This window comes from Phoca vitulina, unplaced genomic scaffold, assembly GCF_004348235.1.
Source record: "Phoca vitulina isolate PV1807 unplaced genomic scaffold, GSC_HSeal_1.0 scaffold35, whole genome shotgun sequence".
Taxonomy (NCBI): Eukaryota; Metazoa; Chordata; class Mammalia; order Carnivora; family Phocidae; genus Phoca; species Phoca vitulina.
This window is the reverse complement of record NW_022589738.1, coordinates 6143292-6162793: the sequence shown is the minus strand read 5'-3', so window position 1 is coordinate 6162793 and position 19502 is coordinate 6143292. Positions and strand designations below refer to the sequence as shown.

General features: G+C 37.3%; 1 protein-coding gene across 13 annotated transcripts in view; it reads left to right on the top strand.

The window, feature by feature from the left end:
• DMD (dystrophin) overlaps nt 1-19502 on the top strand; it is a 2446616-nt gene that overhangs the window by 1129223 nt on the left and 1297891 nt on the right. For all 13 annotated transcript variants that reach the window (XM_032426633.1, XM_032426634.1, XM_032426635.1 and 10 more), the window contains 2 exons: nt 440-595; nt 14953-15123. In XM_032426633.1, coding sequence (XP_032282524.1) covers nt 440-595; nt 14953-15123 — 327 coding nt within the window. The remainder of the gene's footprint in view (nt 1-439; nt 596-14952; nt 15124-19502) is intronic.

Here is a 19502-nt window from a genome sequence, read left to right as displayed (position 1 = left end):
AAAAAGAAAACAAACCCAGCTTACAAATAACCTTCACACCCATCATGCTATAAACAATTGCTGCAATATCTTGCATTTGAAAACCAAAATCATTTCAAAAATAGTAATGTATAAAGCCCATCATTTTCACACACTTTTCTAACAAGGAATATCAGATTTATTTCCTTGTGTGTCTGATCTAAGTAGAATATAGATAATTCCCTACTTGATTCACACCAGGAAAACCACTGAACAGTTACGGCAAGACTGAGACATGGGTAGGTCTATATCTACAGGTGGGTGCGTGTCAGGTTTTAAATTCTTTAAAATCTTTTAAGAAATAAAGATTTTAATTCATGGATAATGTCCTGAGTCCTGATTATATGTTTCCTATCTATGTGCCATTTCTAGTATGTTGTGGTGATGTTTGCAGCTAGCTTACATGGAATTATTTCCTTAGCTTTTAGTCAATGATATTCAGACGATTCAGCCCAGTCTCAACAGTGTCAGTGAAGGTGTGCAAAAGCTGAAGACTGAAGCGGAGCCAGAGTTTGCTGGCAGACTTGAGACAGAACTCCGAGAACTTAACACTCAGTGGGATTACGTGTGCCGTCAGGTACGTACAACCTCTTTCACTGTGCCTTGTCTCTGTTTAATTAAGATTTTCTTCATGTCTCCCTTGACCACTGCCCTTTTTGAAAGTTTAAACTCTGGGTATGTTGATGCTTTAAAGCCTGGTGAGTTCAAACTAGCGTTTGTCTACCATAAAAAAAAAAAAAAAAAAAAAAAAAACACTTTTATAGTAGCGATTTTAAATAGTATCTCTTCATCTTACTGAGATCCTAAAATGACCTTCTCGAAGATGGAACATGCTGAACAGTAATGTCCTGTTTTTAGGTATGATTTTCATTGAATGTTTTCTTCATTGCATAACTTTATGGTAGTAATTGGATTAGCAGAACATACTCTACACTTGTAGACTTGGTACGGGGATAAAATGAATGACTCATCTATGTGTATGTACAAATATGATAATTTTCACTTCTGCTTATTAAGATAGGCAAGTTTGGCTTCTTCATTATATTTATTTCAGTAAATGAATTAAGATTGGAAATAGTTAAAGAAAGCTCAATGGGGGAAATAAAACACAAAATAACTCTATGATCACATCTGAGTTCCTCATTTTTATACAGCAGAATGTTCTATAAACATTGATTTTCAATTTCAAGATTACATTATGGAAAAGTAAATATTATATACACAAGTAGTGTATGTCTAATACTTCTTGTTCAAAAGATGAAATTTTGACCTAAAGCCGTGGTTATTGTTCAATACACCCGTACCTTTTTTGAAGTTAATGAGCGGTTTCATCTTACGTGTATTAGAGGCAGTCTTTCATTATTTCTAAGTAACCTTTCAAAGTTGAAAAGAAGTCATGCCACAAGGCAAACGTTAAATTTGAAAAAGGAAAAAATTTAGAGAAGTAAAAGGCAAGGCAAGTGACCCTGCTAATACTGTCACTGGCAAATGCTCAACAGTTCTATTAAGTCACAGATGAGATAGCCCTGGGTCAGCTTGCATTCTTCTCTGGAGTAAGCCAGTTCTAGAAGGAATGTTCAGGAAAAAAGTATTACTTAGGTAATAGATTATACCATTTATGTTTTCCTGGAAGGCCAGAATGAAAAGTATTTGTTTGTTGAATGTTTCTAACAGGATGAATAGAAAGAATAACACCAATTAGGGCAAGGGGGAAAACAACAGCAAAAAAATATATATACATATATATAAAGTCATCAATATTACTGAGACCTCAAGGTTTTTACATGTTGGAGAAGTATAATTTTTAAAGTATCTCTGGTCTTAAAATGTCCTTGTTCAAGACCTTCTTTCTCCTATAAAATATACCACAGACTTGTCATTTAAAGAGAAGTGTTGTAAACACATTAGTCTGCTGTGTAACAAAAACCCCATAGATCCCATCCATGTTTTCAACCCATTCTAGAATGTTTTATGTCTCTCTGGTTCTCCTTGGACTATCATACTGTGTAATGCCCTGACCTGATTGCCAAATGACCTACGCTTCTTTAGGAAGGTATCATACACTCAAGAAGACAAGCAAGACAATACAGTCTTCCCAAGCAGTGAAGCGAAGCTTGGGTGTTTGGGCCTCATTCAGGGCTCCAGAGGGAACTGGAAAGAAATCGTAAATCTATGCATTGCAGAAATGACTACATACAGAATGGGGTATGATGTTCTTTCTTGGGTTAAAATTAACTCATTTGTTTTTAGATGGCAGAGTCTGGAAAAAAACATAAATAATTAGAGACAAAATTGTCCAAATGCCTGATATACTTGGAGATACTTTGAGATCCCATGATTTGATTTTGTAGGTATAAAATGGTTGACATTTTAAATTCTAAAAGGTCTGTAGCCAAATTAAAAAAACAAGACTTTAGTTGTTTCTAAAATAAAGGATAATCATTATTAAAATAACTCACAAATTAGTGAACCATACTAAAAAGAAGGAAGGTAGGGAAGGAGGAGTTCATAATTATACATATCTTTACATTATTGTGTTACATAGTTATTAAGGAAACTAATCATATGCATGCAAATGCATAATTTAGAGACATTTTTACTATTTCTTCACTACTTATTAGAATATTTACTTCAGTATGTATTATTAAACATTTTGTAACAGATGTAAGTTGGAAAAAAATAAACATAATAAATATCTATCTTCATGGAGGGTATAGTTTAGTAGAGAAGATGGAAAGTAAATGAGCTAACAGAATATCACACAAATGCCTAATTTTAATGTTGATAAATGCTCTGTAGTAAGCAATCAGAATGCTCTGAATGAGACTAAAGGAGCAGGGAACCTGCTTTTTATTGGGTCTTCAGGAAAGTATTTTCTGAAGAGGTGGAATTAAAAGCTGACGCCTGATAAGTGCAAAGAGCCTGGCCCCTGGGCGTGTGGACGAGGGAGAGTCTAGATACACAATGAAGTGGGAGAAATGGCTGAGGTGGGAGAGAAGAGTGCGCGTACAGGAGGAGCATAGGGGAAGCCTCTAAGTGGGGCAGCATGAGCCAGGAGAAGCCTGGTGGGAAAGAAGTCATGAACTGTCTCAGTAAGTCACAGTGAGGATTTAGTATGCGCGTCAAGTGCACTGGGAAGCTATTAGGCTTTTACACAGAGAAGCGGCATCATCTCAAGTGAGCGTTGAAGACTTTGCTCTACACTCCTTTGTATGAAGAATAGCCTGAAGGGGCACAAGTGGAAGCAGGTAGGATTTGCAGTTGTCCAGGTAGGAAGTAATACTGCCAAAGAACAGGGAGGGCGTTAGTGGAGATCGGGAGACATGAAGAAATTTGAAATACATAATCCTCTTTTGACATGATGTTTGGTTCACTGTCCAAACTTCTCACGTTATTTTTCCAAGTTCTTCCATAGAGATGGAGGTGATTTCAATACTTGTTGCTCTGTCTCTCATTACTGTTTATTTTTATTTATGTGTATTTTCCCACTATACTGTAATGAACATGTGGAAGGGATACGTTATGGTGGGCAAACTGGACCAAAATGCTTGTGGGACTCAAAGTCTGTTGAAACTCTATCCTCCATGGTCTGTCTCCAGCAAGCTTACTTCACTCAGTGTGCTCAACATTATGCATATGTAACGTAGTCTTATTTTTTTTCTTATTTTTGCCAATTAGGCAAGTTCTTGTTATATTTTTTATCAGGGATTCTACACTCACACCCACCGTTGACCATTATTCCTTTTCTAACATGACACTTTCTTCATTTAATCGGATCCTGTGAGAAATGCCGTATTTGCTGGTAAAAAGAGCTTGCCTCAAGTCAAGAGGCTGAGAGAAGGGATCAACGTGTATTCAGTTTCCTGTTTGAAGCTACAGTGTTAACCAGTGCCTTTAACTAATGAAAGAAAGACTGGGGGCTCAGGAAGGAACAAAATTGAATAAAATACTTCCATTTTGGTCAAGTTTACTTTGGAGAAGTAGACAACCAGAAATGTATCTGGAATTCAAGTGGGATACTTGAATTGGGCATATAAACAATGCAAAAATAAAGATATCATTTATATAAGAAAACTCCTATCTCACAATGAAAAGATTGTCCAGACCCACTTCCCTGAAATGCTTGGCTAATAAAATTTAAAACTCTTATGGTTGGAGAAGGATTCTCATGGATAGAGAGGCAAGCATAGTGTGTAAGACCAGAAGCTCTGGAACCATATTGCCTCAGTTTAGATCTTGCCCCCACCATAAACTCCTTGTGTGATCCTGGAAAAGTTGCTTATTCTCTCTATGCTTCAGTTTCCCAGTCTATATAATGTGATGATATTAACATCTACTTTATAAGAATTTTATGATCAAATGGGTAAATTATTTGAGAGAGAGTGAGAGAAAGAGAGAGAGAGAGTGGGGAGGGGCAGAGGGAGAGAGAGAGAGAGAGAGAGAGAGAGAGAGAGACTTCTAGCAGACTCCCTGCTGAGTGCAGAGCCCGATGATGCAGGGCTCTATCCCACAACCCTGAGATCATGACCTGCACCAAAATCAGGAGTCAGATGCTCAACCGGTGGAACCACCCAGGTGCCCCAAATGAGTTAATCTTTGTAAAGTGTGTAGACTAGTACCTAGCAGAGAGTAACCACTATGTACATGCTTGGTAAAGAAAATAAATGGACATGAAATAGACATAAACTTGCATGTATAAAATTATAAAATGTGTCATTTCTAAATAGTGCATAATTATATATTTTAATTAATAGTAGCCATAAATTTATAATAGTTACCAAGAAACACTGGATCTAGAGATTAGAAGGATGTCATTCTGCTAACATACAAATCTGTCTTTTTCTCACTCAGTACAGCTTTTGGGTACAATCATCCACAAATTCCTGGGTCCCTCTTCATTATTTCTTAAATATTTTAACAGCTGACTTACTGTCATTCCTGTCATAATTGTTGGGGATTTCAGTATCTTCTCAGATGATGCTTCCAGTTCCTGAGCCCTCAGTTCTTTGATAGCTCCTCCAATGATTTTGTCTTCCACTCTACCACGGCTGCCCATTCCCAGCCTCTTAACGTAGAAGTTGTCATTACCAGATACTTCTCCATAATATCATCCTCAGGCACCCCACTTTGCAGCCATCACTACCTTCCTTTCCAGCTCATTCCCTAGTAATTCAACCTCAAAATTCTTCCATCCTCGTGGAATGCATAATCCAATAATTTTACCAGCTTCTGATTAGAGAAGCACTTCATCTTCTCTTTGTCATTTCTTACTCAAGGGAGATTCTGTACTATATGCTGGCTATCTGTAATCCATCATTAAAAGCACCCCTTGTGTTTTCCCTCAACTCTTTTGTCCTCTCCTGTCTTTCTGTAACATACCCATGTGACAGCACCCTACCTAGGTCAGATTCACTTTCCTGCTGATGCTGTGCCTGCACTGGGGAGGATGAATATGGCTGAAGGAAAACACATATCATGCTGAGTAGTCTCACTTGGAAATCATGAGTGCAAACCTCAAGTAGCCCATTGTGCTGACTGGTAATCTTACTACATTTTTCATATCCATTCATAGCCCCACTCCTCTGAGGAATATTTCAGTTTTCTTCAGATTTCTACCACTTCTTCTTCCCTCCTTACTCTATGGCAATTAACTAGCTTCCCATTTCTTCTTCTTCTTTTTTTTTTCCTTTTTAATTAAGCTTCCCATTTCACTGAAAAAAATAGAAACATTCAGAAGGGTGCTTGCACATACTCCCACAGACCTGCATATTAGTTCATGGACTCTATTTTCCCACTGTTAACATGAGTGACCTGTCTGTGCTCCTATCTGAGGCCAGTGTTTCCACTTTTTTTAAAATAAAGGTTTAATTCATTTATCCGAGAGAATGAGAGAGAGAGAGGTACCATGAGCGGGGGGGGGGCGGGGGGAGGGAGTAGAGGGAGAAGCAGACCCCCCACTGAGCAGGGAGCCCGATGCAGGACTCAATCCCAGGACCCTGTGATCGTGACCTGAGCCGAAGGCAGCCGCTTAACCAACTGAGCCACCCAGGTGCCCATAAGGCCAGCCTTTCCACTTATATGTTGGATACCATCCTCTTTTTTCAGCACACAGACATTGTGCCACCTATTGAACATCCTCCTACCTCCTACATCAAAATACATTTCTTTCCTCTACTGGATCATTTCCATCAGTAGGGAATTACATTGTAATATCGCTTGCCTTTAAAAAAAGATAGCCACTTTAAGTGCTTGACTGGCTCAGTGGGTGGAACATATGAGTCTTGATCTTGGGGTTCTAAGTTCAAGCTCCATATTGGGTGTAGAGATTACTTAAAAATAAAATTTTAAAAAATACATACTGAATGGAGCACTGGGTGTTATACACAAACAATGAATCATGGAACACTACATCAAAAACTAATGATGTAATGTATGGTGATTAACATAACATAATAAAATAAAATTTAAAAAAATACCCCCTTTGCCTAACATTTCCTCCTCCCCACTTCTCCATTTCCATTCCCCTTTACAGAAACTCTTTCCATACCACTCTTCCCATTCTCTCTTGAATGCTCCCTAATCAAACTTTCATCATCATCACTACCCTGAAACAGTGTTTGTCATGATCACCAGTGAATTCACATAATTAAATCCATTGTTTAGTCTTTATTTTTGTTTGATTGGCTTCTATATCATCACTTTCTGTTGGTTCCCTCTTAGTCTGCCTTCAGTTTCCATGACCACTCTTAATACCTTTGGTGGTTCCTTTGCCTTGACCTCTAAACTTGGAATCATTTTAGGGCTCCTTCTTTGGACTTCTCTTCCTTGTCACCCCTTACTCCTTAGGTAAACTCATTCACTGTTGGAACAAAAAAATCCAAGACTGGATGCACAGGACAGGGTAAGAGGAAGGGTTTGACTTTACTTGCATCACTTCTCCCCCAAGGCCGCATAGCTCCATGTCAAGAGAGCCCTTCTCAGAATCATGATTTCTCCCATGTGGAAAAGTGAGACCATGTGAGAGAGTGCCCAGCTTCCCTAGCTATGTGGGATGTTGCCGAAGAAGCATATTTCCCTCTCTTCAATCCACAGTACTAAGTTGTGAACTACACTACTGAGGGGTAACGAGCAGCTGAAAGAACAGCCACCAGGTCTTGGAATTGTATTAAAAATACACAGATCATATTAATATCACTGACTTCCTCAGGAGGTCCACCCACCAGCTGCTGGGGTCACTCTGCCCAATGATCTCCCCAATTTCCCACAGCACTACCAGTGTCCTATATGACACAGCTACATACATCCTAATAATGTGGCTGGCTTCCAGTGCATACTCTGAATGGTGGCAAGTACAAGCTTTTGTAGGAAGCTAATGAGCATGTACAGAAGGTTGGCCTAAATCTGCAGGCCTTGGAGAGACCACAAACCTGGCATTTAGCACCACTCTTGGGAAAGCAAAAGGGAGGCTGTCAATACCTCATCTGGTTTTTTGCAGGATAAAGAGAAGCCATACAAGCTTAAGAATTCTGCCACAAGAGAGAGCCAGAATTGTGGAACAGTCATATTCATAGAGGGTCTCAGATAGCCTCAGAATCCCTAGCAGGGTTGACAGAAGGCATTTCTCTTCTGATGGCAGATAGTAAAGACTGGAGGAGGTGACTTTTACTGTGAATGCAAAGACCATGTTGCCAGACCTCAAGGAACATGGAGAATCAAGGAATCATGCTACTACCAAAGGGTCATAATAATTTTCCAGTAACCAACCTCAAGGACATGGAGATCTACCGCTCATCTGTTAAAGACTTGAAAATAGTTATTCTAAGGAAACTCAATGAGCTGTAGGAAAGCAAAGACTATTCAATTAAATTAGGAAACCAATACATGAACAAAATGAAAAATTTGTAAAAAAAAGAAATAGAAATCATAAAAAAATAACAGAAATCTGAGAGCTGAAGAATACAATGAAAGAAGTGGAAAAAGTAATAAAGAGCATTAATAGAGTGGATCAAGTGGAAGAAGAAAATCTGTGAAGATAGGACCTTTAAAATTGGTCAGAGGAGAATGAAAAAAAAGTGAAAAAAACCTGTGTGCCCTATGGAATACTATCAAGAGAAATAATTTGTGAATTACTTGACTTGAAAAAGTCATTTATTTTATCAGCAAAATAAGCTTATTTGGGAAGAGTAGAGGAGATGCAATTTGGGACAATTAAACTATGGCAAACCATAGGCACATCTGAAAAGACAAAACAAGGTCAGCTTTTATTAGATTTCAGGGTGAAATTGGGGAAGGTTGTTTTGAACAAAAGTTTATCGGAGGACAAGAGTGTAAGGATGTGGCAATTTCTCATTGGCTGCAGGCATTGTTTAGCACATTGTTCCTGGGGTAGGAAGAGAGCTTCCTTCTTCCTGCTGGTTATGTAGGCTGCAGGGAGTGGTACATGTGTGACGGCTCCCCCTTTAGGGCTTCATGACTCTTTTAAATGAGGTTTCCTATACTCATTTTCATACTTTTTGCCTACAAGGGAACCTCGTAAAGCTTTCATTGGATTTCTCAGCAGAAACTTTACATGCCTGGAGAGAGTGAGAATATATTTTTAAAGTGCTGGAAGAAAAAAAAATGCTAAGCAAGAATGTACTATCTGGCCAAGTAGTCTTGCAAAACTGAAGGACAGAGAAAATCTTTTATAGACACACAAAAGCTGAGGGAGTTCATCACCACTAGACCTACCTTAGAAGAAATGTTGAAAGAAGTTCAAGCTGAAATTAAAGGATTTTAATTAGTGGCAAGAAAACATATGAAAATATACTGTATACACTGCATTAATAGAATGAAAGATAACATACTATCTCAGTAGATGCAGAAAAAACATTTGACAGAAGTGACAAAGTTTGACATCCTTTCATGATAAAAACTTAATTCCGTATAAAAGGAATGCCTCTGATCATAAAAGCTTTTCCTCTAAGATCAGACAAGGGTGCCCACTCTCACCACTCCTATTTAACATAGTCCTGGAAATTTTAGCAAAAGCAATTAGGAAAGAAAAAGAAATAAAGACATCCAAATTAGGGAGGAAGAAATAAGATTGTCTGTTTGCAGATGATGTATTCTTCTATATAGAAAATCCTGAAGACTCCACCAAAAAAATGTTATAACTAATAAACAGATTCAGTAAAGTTGCAGTATGGAAGTAGTCAAATTATGCAATGAGCTCAGATGTCCATCGACTGATGGTTGGAAAAGAGAAGATGTGGTATATATATGTATACAGTGGAATATTACTCAGTTATCAAAAAGAATAAAGTCTTGGCATTTGCAATGACGTGGATGGACCTAGAGTACATTATGCTAAGTGAAAAAGTCAGAAAGAAGTATCACATAAATTCACTCATGTGGAATTTAAGAAACAAAACAAAATGAGGCAACTGGGTAGCTCAGTTGTTAAGCGTCCGACTCTTGATTTCGGCTCAGGTTATGATCTCAGGGTTGTGAGATCAAGCCCCACATGGGGCTCCGGGCCCAGCACAAAGCCTGCTTAAGATTCTCTCTCTCCCTCTCCCTCTGCCCCTCCCTGCCCCACTCGCATGCATGCACACTCTCTAAATAGATACATACATACATACATACAGATGAATATAGAGGAAGGGGGAAAAAGAGAGAGTGCTGGAGGGGAGGGGGGCAGGGGATAGGCTAGATGGGTGATGGGTATTAAGGAGGGCACTTGTGATGAACACTGAGTTTTATATGTAAGTGATGAATCACTAAATTCTACTCCTGAAACCAATATTACATGTTAACTAAAATTTAAAAACTTGAAAAAGAAGTTGCAGTATAAAAATCAATGTGTAGAATTATGCAGGAATCAGTTAGATTTCTATACAGTGACAACAAAGTATCTGAAAAAGAAATAAAACAATCCCTTTTATGATAGTATCAAAAACAAAAGAGTTAAGGAATAAGTTTAACCAAGGTGGTGAAAGATCTGTACTATGAAAACTATAGAACTTTGTTGAAAGAAATTGAAGAAGACACAAATGAAAGATATCCTGTGTTCATGGATCAGAAGAGTTCATATTGTTAAAACGTTCATACACCCAAAGCCATTTATAGAATCATTGCAATCCCTATCAAAATTCTAAGGACATTTTTTCTCAGAAATTGAACAAACATTCTTAAAATTTGTGCAGAACCTCAAAAGACCCCATATGACCAAAACCATCCTGAGAAAGAAGAACAAAGACAGAGGTGTCACACTTCTGATTTCAAACTATATTACAAATCTGTAGTAATAAAAACAGTATGGTACTGGCATAAATATATACACATAGACCAATGGAAGAGAATTGAGAGCCCAGAAATAAACCATCATGTATACAGTCAACTAATATTTGGCAAGGGAATCAAAGATAACCAATGGGAAAAGGATAAATCTCTTTAATAAATGGTATTGGGAAAACGGGATAATCACACAGAAGAATGTGATTAGATTCCTATCTTACCACAAAAATTAACACAAAATATGTTAAAGACTTAAAAGACCTGAAACCATAAAACTTAGAAGAAAACAGGGAGAATGTTCTTTGGCATTGGTCTTGGCAATGATATTTTCGATATGACACCAACGCACAGGCAACAAACGAAAAGTTAAGTGGAACTACATCAAACCAAAAAGTGTAGATGCACATCAAAAGAAACAATCAATAAAATTAAAAGACAGCCTACAGAATGGGAGAAAATATTTTCAAACCATGTATCTGATAGGGGGTTTTTAGCTAAAATATATAAGGAACTTCTACAATTCAGTAGGAAAACACAATATGGTTTAAAAATAGAAAAAAATGAATACTCTTTCCAAACATGACATACAAATGGCCAAAAGTTACATGAAGAGAATGCTCAGCATCACTAATAATTGGGGAAATGCAAAGCAAAACCACAGCGAGATATGACCTCACATCTGTTAGAATGGCTATCATCAAAAAGGGCAAGAGATAACAAATGTTGGCAAGGATGTGGAGAAAAGGGAGTCCTTGAGCACTGTTGGTGGGGATGTAAATTGCTGCAGCCACTATGGAAAATAGTATGAGTGTTCTTCAAAAAAAATTAAAAATAGAGCTACCTTATGATCCAGCAATCCCACTTATGGGTATATTTCCAAAGGAAATGAAATCAAAATCTTGAAGAGACATTTGCACCCCCATGTTCATTACAGCATTATTCACAATAGTCAAGATAGGGAAACAACCTAAGTGTACAGCAATGGATGACTGGATAAAGAAGATGTGTACCTATACATGTATATGTGTGTGTGTGTATACATGCATATGTACATACAATGGAGCATTATTCAGACCTGAGAAAGAAGGAAATCATGCAATTTGCATAAATTTGGATGGACTTTGAGGGCATTATGCTAAGTGATATAAGTCAGAGAAAAAAATATTGTATGATCCTACTTATATGTGGAAACTACAAAAGCTGAACTCTAGAACAGGGTAGTGGGGGTGGTTGACAGGGCTGGGGGGTGGGGTAAATGGAAGGATTTCAGTCAAATGTTACAAACTTCCAGGTATACACAGAATAAGTTCTTGGGATCTAATATACAACATGGTGACTATAGTTAGCAATGCTGTATTATATCTTGAAAGTTGCTGAGAGAGTAGATCTTAAGTGTTCTCATCACAAAAAGAAAAATGGTAATCATGTGAGGTAATGGAGGTATTAACTAATCCTATTGTGGTAATCATTTCATAATATATATGTGTACCAAATCCTCACATTGCGCACCTTAAACTTATACAATGTTAATGTCAATTATACCTAAATAAAGCTGGGGGGGGGAGTGGAATGAGGAAGGACAGTGCTGAATGTTAGATTTAAAAAATTCTAGAATGGGTGGGGCGCCTGGGTGGCTCAATCGTTAAGCGTCTGCCTTCAGCTCAGGTCATGGTCCCAAGGTCCTGGGATCGAGTCCCACATTGAGCTCCGAGCTCCCTGCTCAGTGGGAAGCCTGCTTCTCCCTCTCCCACTCCCCCTGCTTGTGTTCTCTCTCTTGCTGTGTCTCTCTCTGTCAAATAAATAAATAAAATCTTTAAAAAAATTTCTAGAACGGGAAACACGAAGAACTTTTTGTTTTATATCTGAGGTGTGGCTCTGTAATCTGAAACTGAAACTCTATAATCTGAAACTGTGGGTAGAATGGGCAATTTAAGGCTAGAATGCTGGCATCACTAATATGATAAAGGTAAGGGGAAAATTGTCCAAATCTTTTTATAGAAATCCTTCTAAAATAGGAAACACCAAAAATTCCTATCTCTGTCTGGTCAGGCATAGAGCTGTGGAATGTTAAGTCTGGAAAAGACCTTGGAAATCATCTGGTCCCACTGTTAGATTAGTTATAGAGCAGAGATAAAGAAAAATGAGGTGATGTCTCCAGGTTCACTTAACTTGCTAATGATTGAGTCCAGGTCTCCTGATTCCAAAGCTGATGTTCTTTCCAATACATTTGTACTGTCACCTCAGAATGACTTCCCACCTGCTTTTCCTTTTACAAAAATCACTCCTGATCCGTTCCTTCTGGTGTAGTTTAATAGCATGCAGTTTATATATCTATATATATCTATAGATATATAGATATATATAGATATATATATATTTATATTTTTTTTTTACTACAAGTCTTTGGCTAAGTTCTGTTAGTCATTCTAATATTATTGTCACTTTGCCAACTGCCTGAAAAGATTATAGTAGAACATCTGAGTAGAAATCGAGCAACCTGTTTTCTTACACTGATTATAGGCTCATTGATTATGCAAATAGCCTTTATACTTAAATTAGCTTAACTGTTAGACATATTGTTCTAGCGATGTCACAGTGAAGCATTTATTTACATTTCAGTAGCTCAGGCACTACATTTACCAAGGAGAGTAAAGAACTTAAAGTTCTTTTAATTTAATTGTATCAGGCTTAAGATGGTTGTAAAGAATAAGGAAAATTAATATGGTTCTGCACATATTTAGTATTTGCTAAAGTACATAAAAATTGCATTACACTAAAACTGTGTGTTATATATTAAGACTACAATTAAAACTCCGTTCCTTAAAAGATAGAACTCTACTTAATTTCAGAGAAAAGAACTAACATCATTGGATTAGAGTTCCTTTTTAAGGTAAAAGAGAAGCAATATATAATCTTTCTAGTACCAAACTGAGATTTTTCCCTCAGTGTGGTACAACAGGGTGCTTTGTAACAAGGGATTGACATGCACAATTTTCTTGTAGATATTTAAAGTTTTGCTATTTTTCTGGCTAATAAGTAATACATCTTTTGTAAAAAGTACTTCAGAAACGTATGAGGCTTTAAAAGCACAAATCTCCTCCTATTACCACACTTACTGTTTTGCAACCTGCTTATTAAGCTTAAAATTATATACCAACCACTTTCACTTCAGTACAAATGTATTGGTGCTACATAGTATCCCATTGTGTGCGGCTCACAGTTTGTTTAACTTATTCTCCACAGAAGCACATTTGGATCTGTTTCTAATATGTGGCTGTCTTCAAAGCTGAATTGAATAGTGTTCATTCCACTTTGTATTTCTGTGGTGTTTGTTGTGATCTTTCCTCTCTCATTCCTAATTTTCTTTATTTGGGTCCCTTCTCTTTTTGATAAGTCTGGCTGGGGGGTTATCAGTTTTCTTAATTCTTTCAAAGAACCAGCTCCTAGTTTCATTGATCTGTTCTAGTGGGGTTTTTTTCTATATCATTGATTTCTGCTCTAATCTTTATTATTTCCCTTCTTCTGCTGGCTCTAGCCTTCATTTGCTGTTCTTTTACTAGCTCCTTTAGGTGTAAGGTTAGGTTGTGTCTTTTAGATTTTTCTTGCTTCTCAAGGTAGGCATGTATTGCTAGTACTTTCCTCTTAGGACTGCTTTTGATGCATCCCAGAGGTTTTGGACTCTTTTGTTTTCATTTTCATTAGTTTCCATATATTTTTTATTTCCTTTAATATCCTGGTTAACCCATTCATTCTTTAGTAGGATGTTCTTTAACCTCCATGTATTTGTGGTCTTTTCAAACTTTTTCTCATGGTTGACTTCAAGTTTCATATCGTTGTGATCTGAAAAGATGCATAGTATGATCTCAGTCTTTTTGTACTGATTGAGGCCTGATTTATGACCCAGTATATGATCTATTCTGGAGAATGTCCTGTGTGCACTTGAAAAGAATGTGTATTCTGCTTTAGGATGAAATGTTCTAAATATATTTGTAAAGTCCATCTGGTCCAGAATGACATTCAAAGCCATTGTTTCCTGTTGATTTTCTGTTTAGATGATCTGTCCATTGCTACAAGTAGGGTGTTAAAGTCCCCTATTATTATTGTATTATTATCAGTGAATTTATTTATATTTATTATTAATTGTTTTATATATTTGGGTGCTCCCACGTTGGGGGCATGTATATTTACAATTATTCCTGCCACTTTGTATACTGTGTTTTGTATGATACATTCCTTAAAGTGAAAGAGTAAAACAAATTTTAAAAATTAACTGGAAGAGTAGACTCAGATTTATGAACATTAGAAACTGTGCCAATAAATTTACATATCCAACTGAAACATATGAAAAAAATATTTTCTCTATTCTTTATTCACAGAAAAGCATAGCCATACACAACAGCTAAATTATAGTCATGGGGGAAGCTGTTCATTTTATTACATATGCCAAATAAATGGTTATATCTTATTTTAACATGTGAAATTAAGTGTAACCAATAGCCATGAATTATTTCCTCATTCATATAAGCTTTTTTACTTCTTGTTTCATCTTTTCTATCTAAGCTTTCTGTTATTTACAGACTGTTCAGTAATAATATAATGATAATGTTTTGTGACTTTCAATATTCATGCTTTGCTTATTGGTTTGTTTTATGGAAGGTCTATGCCAGGAAGGAAGCCTTAAAGGGAGGTTTGGATAAAACTCTAAGTCTTCAGAAAGATCTGTCAGAGATGTATGAATGGATGACACAAGCTGAAGAAGAATACCTAGAGAGAGATTTCGAATATAAAACCCCTGATGAATTACAGACAGCAGTTGAAGAGATGAAGGTAAAATAAACCAAATAAAATGAAGCAAAGAAAGAAAAAAAACAAAGATGCTACTTTGCTTGACATTGTGATTCTACACTATCTATTCTTTCCTTGGTTTAATGGTGGAGGTTGATTTTTAATGAATTCAGCTTCAAGTTTGGTATACATTATGGATTCTGAAACTTTTTATTTATTTATTTTAAAGCATTGTAGTCAAAATCTAAATATTGACAGTCACCGTTAGCAACATTTTTTTTTTTAAGATTTTATTTATTTATTTGACAGAGAGAGAGAGAGAGATAGCGAGAGCAGGAACACAAGCAGGGGGAGTGGGAGAGGGAGAAGCAGGCTTCCAGTGGAGCAGGGAGCCCTATGCGGGGCTCGATCCCAGGACCCTGGGATCATGACCTGAGCCGAAGGCAGACGCCTAACAACTGAGCCACCCAGGCGCCCCCGTTAGCAACATTTTCCCCATGACATTATATCGTATTAAGTGACTGGAATCGGCTACTCAAATTAGCTGTTTCTAGTGATGAAAATTCAAATGGAAAATATGCCAAGTGTTACTGCAATGACAGTTGAAAATATAGCTAACAGGCTGTGTTCATTTGGTGTTTTAAAGGGGTTTCTGAGAATTTGGATACTAACTACTTTAATTGATGGCCTTTAATGTGAATAAAAAGGACTGGGTTTACATGGACTTCTCAAACAGTAGGATAAAAACTAATAGTGATTTAGGACCAAGGAAACTAGTACGTAGCAGGGACTGGGAGGTGAGGCCTGAAGTAAAGTCTCTGCAGTGGCATTTCAGTATGGCCTTGGACAACTGGACAGTCAGTGTAATCTCTGATTTGTAATGTCTACACCATGTCATTTTCTAACTTGAATGTATGAACTGAGAATTGAAACTTATATGTAAGTAAATTGCCTGGCTCAGAGTGGGCATTCAAAGATCCTGTGGTAAGACCAAGAGTATTGAATATATTTCATTCCATCCCCTTCCATTCTATGCCATCCCATCCCAGGCTATTCCAAGTGGATCACGTGGCTTTAGTCACCTATAGAAAGTAAAATTAAAACGTATAAGGAAGACTTTATTTAAACAATAACAGTTTTCAGGGTATTAAAACCTGCATAATTATTCTACTCTAATAATACCATATATCATTCATTCATTTAAGCAACAAACATTAATTGTATAGTTACTTATGTGCTACATACCCTTTTAGACACTGAATACAGTGGTGAGCAAGACATAAGAATGACCTGACTTCTGGAACTTACATTCTGGTGGGGGGAGAGCAGGCAGTGAATGGAGAAATAAACAACTCTTTTGAGATCATGGTAGTTTGCCTAACAAGTAAACCACAAATGTGAAATAAAAAATAATTAGGGTTTAGGTGGGCGTTGGGGGTGGTAAAATGCTATTTTAGAAAGGGTTGACGTGTAAGTAATTCGTGAGGCATTATAATCGGAGATAGGAATCCTAAGAAAAAGTCAGCCTTTAAAAAAATAAAACAAAACTATTGGAAACACATTCCAGTTGGAGGTAAGCACTCCTGCAAAGACCCTAAGGCTAACTGGGAAGAGAAAGAGGCCTGCCAGGCTGCACAGAGTGAAACAGGATAAATCACCTGAGATGATTTTGAGGAGGTGGGTAGGTACCTGCTAACAAGGATTTTGTAGGATTGGGGAAGTTCATGAGAAGTGAAATGGGAAAGCCATTGGGCAGTTTCAAACAAGAGACTAATGATTTTAAATTTGAATGTGGAGAGGTCACTCTTAGGAAAATTATATCACCGTAGATGGTGAGAGCTACAAGATACTTTGGAAGCAAAATAGACCACAGTTCTCTTTGCTGATCTGAAAACTGAAATCCCCAGATAGGTGAATGATTTACTCATAGTCACAGGCTTTATCTGTGGTAGAACCAAGAATGTTGAATATTTGTCATGCCATCCCATCCCACACCATCCCATCCCAAGCTATTCCAAATTATTTTTTCTTTTGTTTTCTTTTAGAGTCATGTGCCGTCCCTATTGCCTTTACCCTCACATCCCATTCTCCTGGTGGCTGTTTTCCTCACTTCCTCTAATACTTTGTAGCCACTGCCTTGGATACCTAAGTAGATAATCAGCAGTGAGCTTGTGTTCAGCTGCTGTATTTCTCCCAGTTCCTGGGTTTGGCTCTGGCCCTCTTCTGGCCCTCTTCCGGCCCTCTTCCCTCTCTCCTTGAACACTTTGCCTATCTGGCTAAGCACCCAAGCAGATCCTTTTCTCTTTTCCAGTGCTAGAGAGCAGACTGTCTCAAATTTTGAAATTTCGCACATAGTTCTTGAAATGAGTAATCCAACCAATTAGTCCACGTTGACTTACTTGTTTAAATAATTGATCTAGCTACACAGTTGCTCCAGGTTGGGGGTAATATTGAAAAGAGGAAAAGCTCAGGCAGCCTCTGACAACAGCCAGGGGAGTTGGCAAGAAGATCCAATTTTTGTTTTTGTTTGTTTGTTTGTTTGTTTTGCCTGCCAGTCAAGGTAATCTCTTTAGGTTTGTTTCACTACCTAGAGGGTAATGATGGTACCTTGTCCAGGCTTCCACCTGTGCTCATGTTGAGAGTAAATTTATCTTTATTGTCAAAAGAAACTGGCAGACCTACTCAGACATATTCCCTAATTTACTCAGAGAAAAAGTAGAGACATCCTTCTTTTTATTTATTTTTATCTCCTGTGTTTTATTTGAAAATGATTATGCTACTTTCATGACTTCTTTTTCCCCTGTAAGCAAAGCTTTACAATTAACATAAAAGAGTTTCTGGGAGTGTTTGATAAGCATTATCTGACTTGAAAATTCTTTTGGAGTTCTACAATGAATAAATGGTGAAACTTCATATTAAACTCCTTAAAAATCTCTGAGATTTCAGTTTTAACTATTTTCTTCTTTATTTTATTTTAAATTTACATTATTCTAACTGTAGTCCTCATACTTACCAAAATTACATAAATGTATTTACTGTTCTCATTGTGTGACAGACTAGAATGTGATTCTTACAACTGAGTGAGCATCCCAATCACCTAGAGGACTTGTTAAAACACAGACATCTAGGCTCCACCCCAGCATTTCTAATTCACTGCATCTGGGGTGGTACCTGAGAATTTTTACTTCTAACGGATTTCCAGGTGATGCCAGGAAACAAGTTCCAAAGTGGGTCCAAGAAACCATACTTTGAGAACCACTGGTTTGAGATATTGGCAATGAAAGGTGTCTCAGCATATAATGGTTAGATTCATGGAAATAAAGGGGGGGGGAAGACATCACTTCTAATGAAGATTACATCCAAATCACACCAATCATTTAATTTTCTACCTTTTCTTTCAGTGGAGAAATTTTATCTGCTTCTCCTCTGAATGTTTCCCAGTTTCTAAGCTTGTTTTTTTTTTAAAAAAAGAATTTATGAAAGCCAAAAAATGGAAGAAAGAAGTGTTCTTTATCCTGCATTTTTTGATGGTTGTATAGGTTGTTTGTAACTTGTATAAAATTAATTTCATTCATTGGATCCCATACAGCACGCTTCTTCATTTCACGGAGGATTTGAGATGGGCTTAACAGAAACTATGAGAAAGAAAGGATGTAGTTTCCAGGACAACTTTCTTAAACACTTTGAAACTCAGTTTTCTGGATATCGAATATAGATAGAGATGACAAAACACATCTCACAAGGTTTCGTTAAAGATGCAACGAAGTAGCACGTACAGCACGTGATTAATGGTTGTCAGAATTGTTTGTAAGCTAAAATTACTATAGTCAAAATATGGTTTGTGTAGAAACAAACCTCATGCTCAGTAATGCCAAAAACAGATTTAAGAATTTGGGGCTAAAATTTTTAATCAATTACATCAAAATCCATGAAGGCAATCACTTAATATTCAAAACATCTTGGCATTTGCCATCATATTATATACTTTTGAGGCATCATGAGAATAAGTCCAAAGGCGTAGGGCAGTTGTGTTGAGAAATATAAAGGCATTTTATAGCTGACCTTGTCCATTTCTTGCCCATCTCCCCTTATGCTCACCACTACACTGCATGTAGGCCCAACTTCCCCCTGCCAGAACCTGCGTTTCTTGATGTAAGGACTTTCCGTGGTTCTTGCAACCCATTTTTCCCACCTATGTGTCAAGCTTCACTACTATGAAATTAACATCCCCCCAATAGCCTTCAACCAATGATGGGAGATGATGTATAAGTACCCCAATTCTTCACCCTTGAGTGTGATAACCCTGAGGCATGTGTTTCCCAGAGCTTCCCAGTAAGATTAAACTAGTAACCAACACTGGTTGCTGAGCTGAATAAGTGTACCCTTATAATCTCTCTTCCCTTTCCTGTCTCCATTCCCCA